Here is a 13,194-nt window from a genome sequence, read left to right as displayed (position 1 = left end):
CGCCGGGCGAGCCCCCCTCCATGCCGGGGCGCCCTGCGGGGAGAAGACGTGCCGGAGGGTGGGATCCGCTTCCCGCAGGGGGAGGGAAGGAGGGAGGGAGGGATGCAAGCAAGTGGGAACGTGGCACCCCGCCGGCGGGGAGAAACCGGCCGGAGAAGCCCAAACCCACGGCTGCCTTGTCCCCGCTGCCGCCCCGCAGCGCCCGGCCCCCCGGAGCATCCCGGTTCTCCCGGGTGGCTCCAGCAGGGGATGGAGGTGTTGCCTGCCCCACGGCCCTGGGACGCCCCGTCTCCCAGCGGGATCCCCACGGCCCTCGGGGCCGAGCCGGCAGCCGGCGGCAGCGCAGCCGCCCTGGCCAGGCCGCGCGGGCGGCAGGCGAGGGGTTTCCTTACCCCGCTGCCCTCCCCGGGGGCCGGAGCAGAGCATCCCAAACAGGCCGGGAAGAGGGAGAGGAAGGCGGAAGAGGGGAAGGAAGCAGGCAAAAAAAAAAAAGGCGGAAGAGGGGAAGGAAGCAGGCAAAAAAAAAAAAAAAAAAAAAAAAAAGGCACAAACCAGCAAATCGCGGCCCCTTCAGCCGCGCCAGGGCTCCGGCGCTTGGCTGGGCTCCCTCGCAGCCCTCCCTCCCTCCCTCCTTCCCTCCTCCTCCTCCTCCTCGGCGGCTCCTGCAATCCAGCTGCAGGGCGAAGCGCGTCTGCGACGCCGAATACCCGGGCACCCGACCAAAACCAGCACAAACCATGCAAAACGCAAACCCGCTCCCCCTCGCCCCCTCCCCGCCAGCTCCGGGGCGGCCGGAGGAGGGTCACCGGGGCCCCGGAGGCGGCAGGGGGCCGGGGGCCGCGCGCCCCGGCGTAACCCTACACCCCGAGCGTGGCGCGGGCAGCAGCCCTCGGCGCCTTGGCCGGCCGTCAGGAATGTCCTTTGTTTGGGCCGCGATTCGGGAGGCGAGCGGGGCCGGGAGGGAGGGGTGCGGGAGCCATCCGCCCGCCCGGCTCCTCCGAGCAACGCCGGGACTCAGGGCCCCAAACAGCACGGCCCTCCCCAAAATCCCCATGCCCCGCGGGATGCCGCTGCGAGGCCAGGCTGGAAGCAGGCTGGAACGGAGCTGCACGGAGCCACGCCGGAGCTGAGCCTTTTGCGCTCTTGTGCGTTATCCACCCCCGAAGCAGCTGTGGGGCACGTCCCGGCCTGGCCCCGCGCACACGCGCCCCCCAGCTCCGGCGGGGCGGCGGGCGGCCCGGTCCGGCTTACCTGGGCGCTCTCGGGCTGCAGAGCGGCCGCCGCGCCGGGGCTGGGSCGGGAGGCGATGATGCGCTGCAGCAGACACGGGTGCCGCGGCCTCACCCTGCCGGAGCCACGGGCAGCTGCGGCCCCGCCGCCGGTTTAAGCTGCAGCTTTTGATATTCGTGATTGGTTTCATAATCCCGACGAAAAGGAAATCACCAGGATTATGAAATTGTTCTAATCCCCCCGGCTCCGGCCGCGCCTGGCCCCGCCAGCACGAGCAGTAAGAAATCACCCGCATCTTCTTAAAACCTCCTCCCGCGCCCGAGCGGCCCCGGAGGCTGGTGCGGCCACTGGCCCTGGCCCGCGGGCTGCCCGCAGAAGGGGCATTTCCATTTCCAGTGCTGGCCCGGCCTCCCAAATCCCATCACGGCTGCAGAAGCACCCGTGGTTTCATTCCCGTGGGCTCTTCCCACATGGGCACAAAGCTGGATTGAGAGTCGACCGACGGGAGCCTGCGAGCACTGACCCTCGCTCCCAGCACAACTCACCGCGGCTCCCTCGGGGCCAGCGCTCCCGGGTGCCATCGGAGCGGGCATGGGAATCCTGCCCTGGGGTGCACAGTGGGACAGCGACGTCCGCGGGCCAGCGCGGGCTGAGCCCTCCCGTCCCGTCCTGTCCCGTCCCACCCCAGCACGGCACGGCACTTGCTGCGGAGCCGCAGCGGGTCAGGAGACGCAGTGCAGCAGGGCTCTCGTACGGCAGGAAAACGGCGGCTTTCCGCAGGCTGGGACGAGCGCCTTGCTGTAGCGTCGCCTAAGGGATGTTTTAGGCCCACAAGGTCTGCCTGGGGCGGGCAAGGGTGAGGASAAGCAAGGATTTAAATGCCCAAGTCGGGGGCAAGTCTCCCAGTGAGRGGCCAAAGCAAGGACATCCCGGGTGCCACACAACCAGGGCGGCGCGGGGAGAGCGCTGGGTGCGGAGGCGAAACGCCCCGGCAAGCCGCTGACGGACACGAGCGGGAACAGGCCAGGATTAATTTCAAGGCACTGGCTCTYTTCTGGAGGAAGATTGATTGCAAGAGACGATGAAGGGATTTAACAGAACAAAATGAAAACACAGGCCCCAAACAACGCAGGGCTGGGCTGCCGGCCCCCCCTCGCCCCTAGCGGGTGAAGACAACCCCTCGAACCAGAGCTGGTCGAGACGGGCCGCCAAAGGCTCCCCCCCCTGAGGACCGAGACCTTTTTGGAGGTACAGAGCAGTCTGTGCCCGAGATCTCCCCCTGCATCGCCCCCTCCGGCAGCCGATCGCCCGCCCGGCCTTAACCCGGCCAGCCAGGAGAAACCCTCCTACGGCCTCTTGCTTCCGTTCCAGACAGCTCCCCCAAAGCCTCGCACCACGAAGCGGGCCGTTTGCGCCCCTTCGTGAGTACAACGGCTGAGAATAGCTCCCCRCACCCAAACAGAAATCCTTCTTCCGTTTTGAACTTTTCAGGCTTATTCGGGCACAAGCCCGGTTCGGCTGTGGCCAGGGCCTTCGCTGCCGGTGCTGGCGTAGCTGCTACCGCCTCTTCCCTTTCCCCTCCCAGCCTTTAAAGGCGCGTTAAAAGCAAACGCCTTGCTGGTGAGCACAAAACTGCGGGCACGTGCGCGTGTCCCCGCAGCAGCAGAAGCGCTCCGATTCACAGCGCTCTGAGCCAAGAGCCCCCGAGGGATGACGACGCAGAGGTGGGGTGGCATCACCGCCAGGTCCAGGGAGCCTTCCACGAACGCCAGCACGGGYGCCAGCACCGGCCCTTCTCCTTCCTCCCTCCTCCACGAGCAGCAGCACCGGCACAGCCAGCACAGACACGGCACGGAGGGCAGCCGGGCCGCCGCATCCCCCGGAGCCAGACCACAGCCCGGCACCACGCAGCCCGTCTCAGTGGCGGTGCTGGAAACGGCCACGAGCAGGGACAGGAGACAGTTCCCGAGGTCTGGAGTACTGACCAGCGCGAACCAACCAGCTCCCGACAGCCGAGTGACGCCAGAAAGCGCTCCCGAATTGTACAGCCACAGAGCTCCTGGGCTGCTGGGGGCCGCTGCAATCAGAAGTACRCGTTTGTGGCAGTTCCCAGCCTTTTCTGCTACTTTCCAGGTGGGACCAGCCAGTGGCTGCTCCTTTACCCCCCACAAGCCACAGGAGTTTTGAACACCCACTTACAGCAGGTTTGGGCCATGCTTCGAGGCTTCACCACCTTCAAGATCTGCTCTTTAAAAGAGTCAGAAATGACGTGCGCCTCCTGCCCCAACTCAGCCCTGCCACAGTTGGGTGCATGCACGCAGCCTCTTGAATAAACCAGACAGCAGTGTCTGAGCTCAAAAATTAAGCTGGCATGACTCTAGAGGGAGGGGAAAAAAAGACACGCAGACTGGTGACAAAAGAGCCATCAGATCATTGGAAAACAAAGAGCTTGTAATAATGAAAAAAGGACAGATTTAGTAACCAATCACTTTTTCCTTTTAAAAACACAATCACAGTAACTTTGCTTTATACAACCACCTAGAAACTATGAAACAGTATCACATTGTGCATTTTTTTTTAACCTACTTATCAAGAAGGGTATTCCACACTTCAAAAATTATATCCATTTGGGAAGGAAAGAGGAGACAGCTAATAGCGCAGTCACAGATACATCATGAGTCCAAGCAAGCGGCAATTCTTTGTCCTCACCTTTTCCACTTAGCCAAAAAGAAGAGTGGAGAAGGGGATAGCAAAAGAGAAAGAAGGAGGAAAGAAAGAAAGCACCCACAGAGGACTAATCACATTCCATAATTACTTTTGACATCTACAGTTCAGGGCTTCATAGGATAATCATTTAGACCAACACAGCGGGGAGAGGGGGAGAGGAAGATGGCAGTGGGACAAGGGGGAAATTTCAGAAGAGGCAAATGCATTTCCACCCCAGGCCCCTTCCAAACACTGTTCATTTGATAGGAGGATCTACAGGATAGTAAGATGGTCACAAATGCTAACAGGCTCCCAAATTCACCGTCTGGAGCAAAGAGTTCACAACTTGGTTGCAAGAGCTTGAGGGGACTTCACGCCACAGTGTGTCTGGTGGGCGCCTCTCGCCTCCACCTCACCAGGACCGCGCAAGGCGCACCCAGGCCAGCGCAGCCTCCGATTCCCATGGGCAACAGGCCTGGGGCACCGCTACCCAAATTTTGCCAGTACCCAAGGCCCTTTCCTCTTCTCCCCTTCCCCCAAACCGGCACTTCTCTTGCAGCTCCAGTGATTTTCCCATGACGTTGCAGCAGAGACTGAGGCCCCCAGGGTACGATGACACGCTAGTTTAAGCCCACAGTGGTGGCAGCTCATACCTTTGTCCCAAAGTGCAGTATTTGGGTCAGGTGGATGGCATCATGTAAGGGAGGCAAAGTTTCATTAAATAACCACTGAGACCAACTATGACTGGTGAGAGTTACTGTAATGACCTTCCCTAGGAGCCCCAGCCCCTTCCAAGGAGACTAAACAATCCAATAGCCTTCTGGAATAAAAATAAAAATTAAAAATGTTTAAGGCAGAAGATTTTCTTCCCCCTGTGAGTGCAAATCAGAACCGTGGAAAAGAGAAGGGAGGACACAGGGCTGGGATGCAGCACTTGAGCTCAGCTTCTCAAGCAAAACTGGTTTTGTGCTTCCAACACTGGAGCCAAGCCACCCACCTGCCCTCCAGGCAGGCACAGCAAGCCACCAAACCCCAGAGGCATTTCTAAACATGATGGCTAATGTCAGGGCCACAAACCACCCGCTCTGCAAAGGCCTGGGGCGCACACTAGTGCCAAAGCAAGAAGTACCCAGCAGCATCCTTACAGGATAAGGCCAAATTTACTCGGGTGTTCAAAACACAAAGTTGGAACACTTTGCCACCTCCACTGCTTCTCAGAAGATCTGCAGTAAAATCCCAGTGACTTATCTCCTGACCTGAACCAGGACTGCACTTTCCCTCCTCACCTCTTCCCTGCATGCGCGCACACAGCCACGGCGGCCGAGTCCCGGTGGCAAATGCTGCTGCCCGGCCGTGCCACGAAGCCCGGTGCGTTCTTCTCCCCTTCAGCGGGGAGGTCCAGCCGGAGGAGGGCTCCTCCGAGGGACTTGCAGGAGGAGCTTCGAGCCTGGCAGGCAGGAGCGAAGGAAAGGGGTGGGAGACCCAGTTCTTTTTGGCCCTTGGGAAGCAGCAGCGATAGTCAGAATAAGCAGTTCAAGAGAAAACAACCAGGGAAGTACGAGCAGCTTCCATTTCCTAGAGAAAGCATCAAACTCGCTGCTCCACAAGAGATTTTTTTTCCCCCCATGGTTTTGTGCTGAAAGCTGCTGCCTGTCTTCTCCACACACCATCTGTGTCATTATCTTCAGAAAAACGGCAAGGGCAAAGACGCTGACAAAACAAGAACGGCCGGGAGAAGGGCAGGGGGAGGCGTAAGACAGGCAACATTTGACTTTTTGGGAACACACCTGGATTTGAGAGGTAGGAGCTTATTTGATACACACAGACTACAGCCATGAATGCCTCAAATACATTTCTAAGATGTGGTAGGAAATCAGCGGTTCAGGCTGACAGAAGGAGCCCAACATAGGTTGACCCAATTTCTACCCTTGCTTGCCAAATCCGGTTCTGTAAAGCCAAAACCTGCCCTATGACTAAGGTGTCATTCTCCCCTCCAGCCCTTGCGCTTCGTTGCTCCTTTCAGAAGAATTCATCCACAGACCAAGGCATCCCCTTCTGCAAAGCAGGGGGTAGACATGTTTTTTGATGACTATTTGCTGGTGATGCAGTCCCAAAGCCACAGAAAGCGGGGGGAGCTGGAGGCAACGTAGGGAACTCCAGCTAGCAGATAAACTCTGGATGCTGCAAATCACAATCCGCAACCCCCAAATCCTAACCTCCTGCCCCCTGAAAATCCTTGGGAGACCAGGAAGGATGGAAAGCACTGGGGAACAAGCATGGAGAAATGAGTTCATCTAAGGATGCTGGCCATCTTCAGTAGTCACTGGTCATATCGTGGCATCTCCTCCCTTTCGATGGGAACATCCATAAGGCCTTTGACCAGACAAGAGGGGCCTCCGCTCCCCTCAGAGCTGAGCACAAACCGCAACCCCTGACAAGCCTCAGTCCTACCAAGTCACAGCGAGTGGGAGAACTCAACGGCTGAGAGGACGTGCTGCTTTGCCAGCCAGATCACACAATTGTCTCAGCTTCTACTTTCAGAAGTAAAGACCGGTTTTCTAGCAATGTCCCAACATCTACAGCACTGGAAAAAGCAGCCCAGCTCCTTTTTGCTCTGCTCCCCCCTCCCCTTCCGGATTGTCACCCTGTTTTTCTCCCTCCGGCAGTGTTTTCAAATACCCATTTCAGTTCCATTTGCAAAGCCCACTCATGAAATTAAGCTGTCCTAGGACTACCATCTTCTCTCACTCTTGTTTTGCAGATCGCTCACAAGGAGCGAAGGGCCAATTTTCTATCGCCATCTGCTCTGCTTTATTATATCTCCTTTTATTGGCCAGATGTTATCACACACTCAGAGCCATCCTGTTTTTAGTGCTAACTCTTGGGAGGAATCTGCACTCCTAATTTCTCAGAAATCTCTGGTAGGTAGGGAATACACACATGCAGCGCCAGGGAAATGGGTTTCTTTTAAAGCCATGCTTCCAGGAATTCAGGCTACTTTCCTCAGAGAGAGCATCTTCACTGCCAAGAGGGACAATGTTTTATTTTAGGAGATAACATTTGCTAGCTGTAGCACATCTCCTCCCCTTTTTCTTATTTTTTTCTGGCAGCAAAGACAGAAAAAAGAGGGAAGGGAAAGAGCAGAGCAGGGAAGAGGAAAGGTCAAAGCAGCAGATGGACAGATGGAATTCTTGCTTTCCAGAAGGATTTGCTAAACTAGAGAATAAGAATTTAATTATTTGCAACTTGATCCTTCCTTTCAGGTTAGGGATCAAACCGTAAGATCCTGCACTACCGCTCACCAACGTGAGAAGCAGGACACCTAAACTTGCCCAGCTCTCCCCAGCTGAGCTCAGGAAGGCAGAGAATTCCTAGTGGGTTTGTGTCACTTTAAAACTGCTCTCTGTACCAAGCTCCAAAGTATTTTTTTCATTCCCTCTGACAGGAAGAATTACCAGTAAGCTCCATTTCTTTTTATAATGCACCACTTGCTTAAGCAACAACAGTTGGGTTTTTTTTGGATTGCTCCCCTTGGTGTGGCTACCCTCCTCTTAAAATACCCATAGGTACGTATGGCTTCACTATTCTCCAACAGGTCTTGTTTGCTGGAAATACCCTATCAGTTAGCTTCCGCGTCAGAGCGCGCTCCGTTCTCCGCACACCTATGAAAGGTTTGAACACTGCAACCGTTGCTGCAATGCCAGTGGAAAAAAAYGAAATATTTTAAGGGGCTTTATATCCCAGACTCCGCTTCCATATGAACAGGAACCTCCGTTTAGCATGAACAATAGACCTCGGGGAGCTCAATCTGGGAAGCCAGACTCCCGGGCACCGAAAGGACGAAGAGCCGAACTCCCCGCCAGCCTCCATTGTTCAGACTGCCTCCCRTCGGAGCGGCCCGAGGCCGAAACGGCAGCAAGCCGCACAGGAGGAGCGACGCGACACGACACGCACATCATCTACTCCACCGTAATGACACAATCAATCACAGTCAGCAGATCAATGACAGAGCAGAGGCATTTCCTGGCAGGTCCATCAGAGCTTCTTGGTAAGTTTAGAGCATGTCACAGAAGTGTAGGTAGTTACAATTTTGCAATGTTGCCCTTGTTCTGTCAAGGGGCACTGGTTCACTACCACTTAAGTTATTTTAATCCTTTTAAAACTAAATGAATAGAACTAAGTTTCCTTCTTCAGTTCCTCTGGGCAAGAGGCACAGCAGGCAAACTGAGAAAATGCAATGCACCAGTCATGTGAGAAACCATGCTATTAGCTAATGAAAAAAACAACTGAACAGCAGCCGAGCAGGGACTTCTACCATCCCTTTGTCGAAACTAGACACAAGTCCATGGACAGACATCAACACAGGGATCCTACTTAAAGAGTTTCAACTCTCACTTGCAGTCCTAACAGTAGCTACGTGTGGCTGGCGACAGCTGCCAAAGAGCTGGGACACAAGGAGAGGTGGTTAATAAGGAAGGAGAGCTGCAGTCCCGGGGACCATGCCCATACCAACATGACAAACTTCAGCAGTCTGGGCTGTGAAATTCAGCTCTGGGCTGGACACAGGTCCCAAGGGAAGTGAGGAGCTTCCCTCAGGCACCGACACCAGGCTGTGCAAGAGCAGGGCAGGCACGTCACACGATGCGAATGAGCCCTGGGACCCTGCGCACACACAGCCTGCAGCGGTGCAGCACAGCCGCCCCAGGCATGTTTCTTCATCTAAGGGACAAGAGACCAGTATCAAGCTATCATCACTGTTCCTACATAACCTGCTCAGCAATACAGATGCCCTTTACCTGAGTCTGCTCAGTAGGATCACGCTTTCTAAAGTGGGGTGATAAGACTGGGCAAAGGACATAAATGGCAACCAAGCCAAGGGAAAGCATGCTGGGACAACGCCTGACAGAAATCGTTTTGCCAAAGTTGGGCAAAACAGATATCATGAGGGGACCTTCCTTTTATTTCAACTTCAATTTCCCTGTCAGGCGGGTACAACACAGTCCTTTCCTTGCTCCACAGCAGCTCCCCGAAGCACAACCACCCCTGACCCAAAGCCTGCTAAATTCCCCACCCTGCCCACAGGAAAGATCTTGTCCTCACCTCACCCCACTTCGCTTTTGCTGTACGGAGCTGCAGGAGAATGCCAGAAAAGCTCCCTGCTTGGCACGCGATGGATCGTGCCCTTGCTTTATCCAGTGGATATTAAGGCTTCGAAAAACAGCTTTTGATCTGGACAATGAAGTTCTCAATCCTAAGTTTGCCTAGCTGTTTGTGCTATTGGTAGGACCTAGCTCTCTTTTAAAAAGGTTTTAGGATCATTTGCACTACTTTTACACAGCTGCATGGAAAGTTGGGGATGAACTGGCATATGAGATATGCCCAGGCGTCTGAAGCAGCAGCAGCAACTAAAAATTAGAAAGAGAAACTTTGGTTTAAAATAAAATTGAAAAGAAAGTAAGAGATAAAAGGTAAACGGGTGCAAGTTGTCTCACGAGAGGGGTATTTGCAGGGCATAACCCCATAACCCTAGAGATCTAGATCTACATTCCCGGCTTTGTTTTACCGTTACAACCTTCATTGCACAGGACTCAAAATCACTCTCATATGGTTGTTAAGTTTCATAAATAATGTGAAAACTATATGCAACAGATACATCATATTTCCAAAAAATTATAAGAAAAGTTACATCAAATTAAAAAGTAGCTTCATGAATGAAGATACTGCTCTAAGTGCACTTTCCCTGCAAGTGCAGCCAGTGCCTCAGCGCTGGATATGAAGGAAAAAAACAAAAAAACAAAAAAACAAAAAAATCAGATTTAAAAACCTAAGTCCGGTTTCAACCAGTCAAAACCGGGCCAAGCAGAAACCGAGTATGGTCTCGGCACTGTCCCATTAGGGAGTCCCTATGATGCTTCTTCATCCAGATAGATTTGTATGTCCTTGTTGAGACTGTAAACAATCCTTCTTTCCTGAACTGTCCTCTTGATTGGCAAAATGAAGTAAAATATTTTATTTTTTAAAATAGAAAATCAAAATTAACCCAGAAGAAAAGAAACAAAACACAGTGAGCTTGTTGGAGTCCATAGGATCCGGTCTGGAAGAGCTCGGAAAACATGTTCAGTGTTTTCTCCTGTTTTCAGCTGGAACTGTACCAGAGATTGGGTTACTTGGGGAAGAGGGGAATAGAACGAGAAAATAAGGGATGCGGAATAAGAGACTGTGGCCGTTTCATGTGTTTGCTTCATCGTCTGTGTCCTCTATCAATACCTTAGTGTCACGAGCCTTGGACCTGGAAAAAAAGAAAACAAAGAGCACTCACTCGGAGAAGAAAACCCCGTTACTACACGCAGATAACAAAACCGCATTGCACTTGCAAATCTTTCGTACACAGACAGGGAATAAGCAGGCTACTGGAATCGTTTCGCACTCCCCTGTTCTCACTGGGAATAGAAGAGCYGTACAGACATGCACCAGCCGTCCCTTTGCATCTCTCTCCCTGTCACCCTCCCGGCACCACGCAGGCTGCTTTCTGCGCACACACAATGCCCTCTGCCGGGCTGTGCCGACAAGGGACAGGGGAAACGTTCCGGTGCTGCCGGCTGCATCCATCCACTTGCTGGCACAGGAGTCCATAAAACCCTCACAGCAGACACTGCAAATCAAAGCGAATGTCCCTGTTCAATCTGTCACTGTGCTATGCAAAGGTGCGGCAGCTTATTTAATAACGTGCTCAACACGTCTCGGTTCATTGTATGTCTCGGGGATAAATGGAGCCTTAAATCTTTTTATTTAAATCAGCCTCCATGGTTGACCACAGCTCGGCTAGGGCTGATGGAGCAAAATAGCGTGGCATCATGCCTCGGAAACCACACCAGGTTCCTTATTCCAGTAGCAACATGAGGAACAGACAACACAGGTTTTGGCTTCTGTTTGGTATGGATCCTGGCTAGGTGGACTGCACCCTTTTGCAGAAMTCAGGCTGTCCCACTCCTTTCTCTCCCCTCTACCATCCCACCTTTGGGGCATGGAAAGAAACTGGAGAGAGAGGACATGAGATGTCTTAGGGAATTCTACATGGCCTTTGTCCACATCCCCTCTGCAGAAAGTTWTTTAGTTTCTAACAGCCACACAAAGAATTACACATTTACTCTGAGCCAACACGGATAAGACAAGCAGGGCCCAAGGCTGCGGCTCCGAMCAGAGCACATCCTTTGTGTGACAGCTACTGCCTCCTTTTCCTCCCACTTGCTCCTCCCAGGCAGTGATGAAACAGGGAGATGTGCTGCAGTGATTGCACAACGCTCTTTACATGCTGTGCTTCTTTAACCCAGGGGAGCCCAAGTTTGCCTCTTCACCAAGGGGCAGGGCTCAGGAGCAGTGCTGCAGGAGAAAAAGTGGTGCTTGGACACTGGAGCACCCTGTGGCACTTAGAGCAATGAAGATATAGAAGTCAACAGGTTCAGGGGCTGGGATGCAATATGGGGAAAAGTTTAGGGTGCAAGAATTTGGGGTGGGGTGGGAGTGGAAAGAATATCTACATGGGTTTAGACTTGGGAGAGGAAAGGGTCTGAGATCTGAGTTATGAAATCTTAACCAAATGATATTTGAGATCTTGGGGCAGTCTGAAGTCTGGGAGTGGCTGGCTGAAGAGAACCAAGAGGTGTGGATACATCACCTCTGGTAACTGCTACAAGCTGTTTTTGCAAGAAAGGTCCTCCCCTGGGGAACTCCCTTTCTCAATGGTTATGGAAGACCCAAAGGTGATGTAAAAGATGCATGAACCCTGCAGCAGAGGCATATTTACTTACTAATTGGACCTGTCCTTCCTTTGAAGGACTATTTCAGCTGAGGTCTTAGCATGGCTATCCAGTACTTCAAAGCCTTATATGGCCACCTTACATTAACAACAGGCAGCCTAACACGTGATTTGGTTTGCTGCACTAGAGGACAGGCAAAACATACTGYGAAGCAAGACGAGGTCTGCGCAAGGACACGCTTTGGCTGCGCTTCCACTGTTTGTTTTTCTGGCGGTTTCGGACACCATCTTCCTGGTCCATCATCTGCTCCAAGAGTGTCTGATCATCAGCGTTGAGCGGTGCCACAGAGATGTCCCGCACGGCACGGAACTCACCACAGTTGTTTAGGTGCTCGTTCTCCAGCCGGAAGAAGTTCCACACAAATCGTCTAGATAGGGGGGAAAAAAAAAAAAAAAAGTGAAATTCATCAGTTCACTTCCACTTTTACAGGCATCGTCCATGTTTGGCAGAGCACTGGTACAGTCACCCAGATACCACTGACTTTCTCACTGATCACAGACTGCCTCTGGGGAACACACAGCCAGGATGGAAAGAAACAGCAAGTGACTAACAGCAGCACCTGCTACAACATCTTCCCATCAGAGGCRGACCAAATTCTCTGGAAAACAGCAGATGTGGCAGGCTTATTCATTGTCCTAACAGTGATCATCACCCTTGTCTGGATAGCACGGAGGTAGCCAAGCATTACAAGTGAAAGGAAAAGTATACGGCAACCTTCACCACATATATGAGTGAGGTTCAGCTTGAAGTCGTTATTCAACTCAAGATGCTGGGGGAGGCTCCAGCTAGAGTACAAATGCACAAAGTGCACTGAAACCTTACAGGACCAAAAGCAATGATGCAGAATCCAAATTAGTATTTAGAAAAGCAGCAGGGAGTTGAGAAAAATTGTAAATGCAGCATCAAGTGAAATTTCAACTGCTTCTACCAATAAGGTAATTTTAAGGAGAAATTYAGTAATAACAAAACTCAAGATTAGGTCTAGGTTTATAGAAAACAAGAAGCACAGCATAAAGGACCCAGCCCCACATTCCTGCGAGGCACTGTAGAGCCTTCATCAGTCAGCACACTGTTTGGATTAAATGTTTCTGTAAGACCTAGTCTTTCAAGGACCTGTAGCTTCTGTGTCCAAGAAACAAAGCACTTCCCACTGTGCTGATGTTATACAGGTAATAAAAATGTAAAATAGAAATGAACTGTTCAGCCAAGCAGCCTTACCGGAAAACCTCAAGTGGGGCAAAGACAGTGGAAATTATGTCCCCAGCATACGGAAAGATTTGCATGGAAGTGAGGGAGATCTGGATTGTCCAGGCAAAGCGCAGGATCACGTCCTCTACAATGGCACAATAGTAGTATGCCTGAAGAACAAGACAGACAAACAGCACAGGTCAACTTACAGGTTCTACACAGAAGACAGATTGGCTCAGGCCTTCAAGAGGCG

General features: G+C 52.7%; 2 protein-coding genes across 2 annotated transcripts in view; both read right to left on the bottom strand.

Annotated features, from left to right (window-relative positions):
* The window catches only part of KIAA1614 (KIAA1614 ortholog), a 5,997-nt gene extending 4,577 nt beyond the window's left edge, over positions 1 to 1,420 (bottom strand). The window contains exon 1 of the mRNA XM_026084653.1: positions 1,345 to 1,420. Within this exon, the coding sequence (XP_025940438.1) occupies positions 1,345 to 1,420 (76 nt within the window). The remainder of the gene's footprint in view (positions 1 to 1,344) is intronic.
* Positions 1,421 to 3,660: 2,240 nt separating this feature from the next.
* XPR1 (xenotropic and polytropic retrovirus receptor 1) overlaps positions 3,661 to 13,194 on the bottom strand; it is a 119,089-nt gene continuing 109,555 nt past the window's right edge. Inside the window, exons 13-15 of the mRNA XM_026084681.1 lie at positions 12,972 to 13,111; positions 11,899 to 12,120; positions 3,661 to 10,225 (exon numbers count right to left, since the gene is read on the bottom strand). Coding sequence (XP_025940466.1) covers positions 10,165 to 10,225; positions 11,899 to 12,120; positions 12,972 to 13,111 — 423 coding nt within the window. The 3' untranslated portion in view covers positions 3,661 to 10,164. The remainder of the gene's footprint in view (positions 10,226 to 11,898; positions 12,121 to 12,971; positions 13,112 to 13,194) is intronic.

This window comes from Apteryx rowi, unplaced genomic scaffold, assembly GCF_003343035.1.
Source record: "Apteryx rowi isolate R43461 unplaced genomic scaffold, aptRow1 scaffold_65, whole genome shotgun sequence".
NCBI lineage: Eukaryota > Metazoa > Chordata > Aves > Apterygiformes > Apterygidae > Apteryx > Apteryx rowi.
This window is presented reverse-complemented; position numbering and strand designations above follow the sequence as displayed.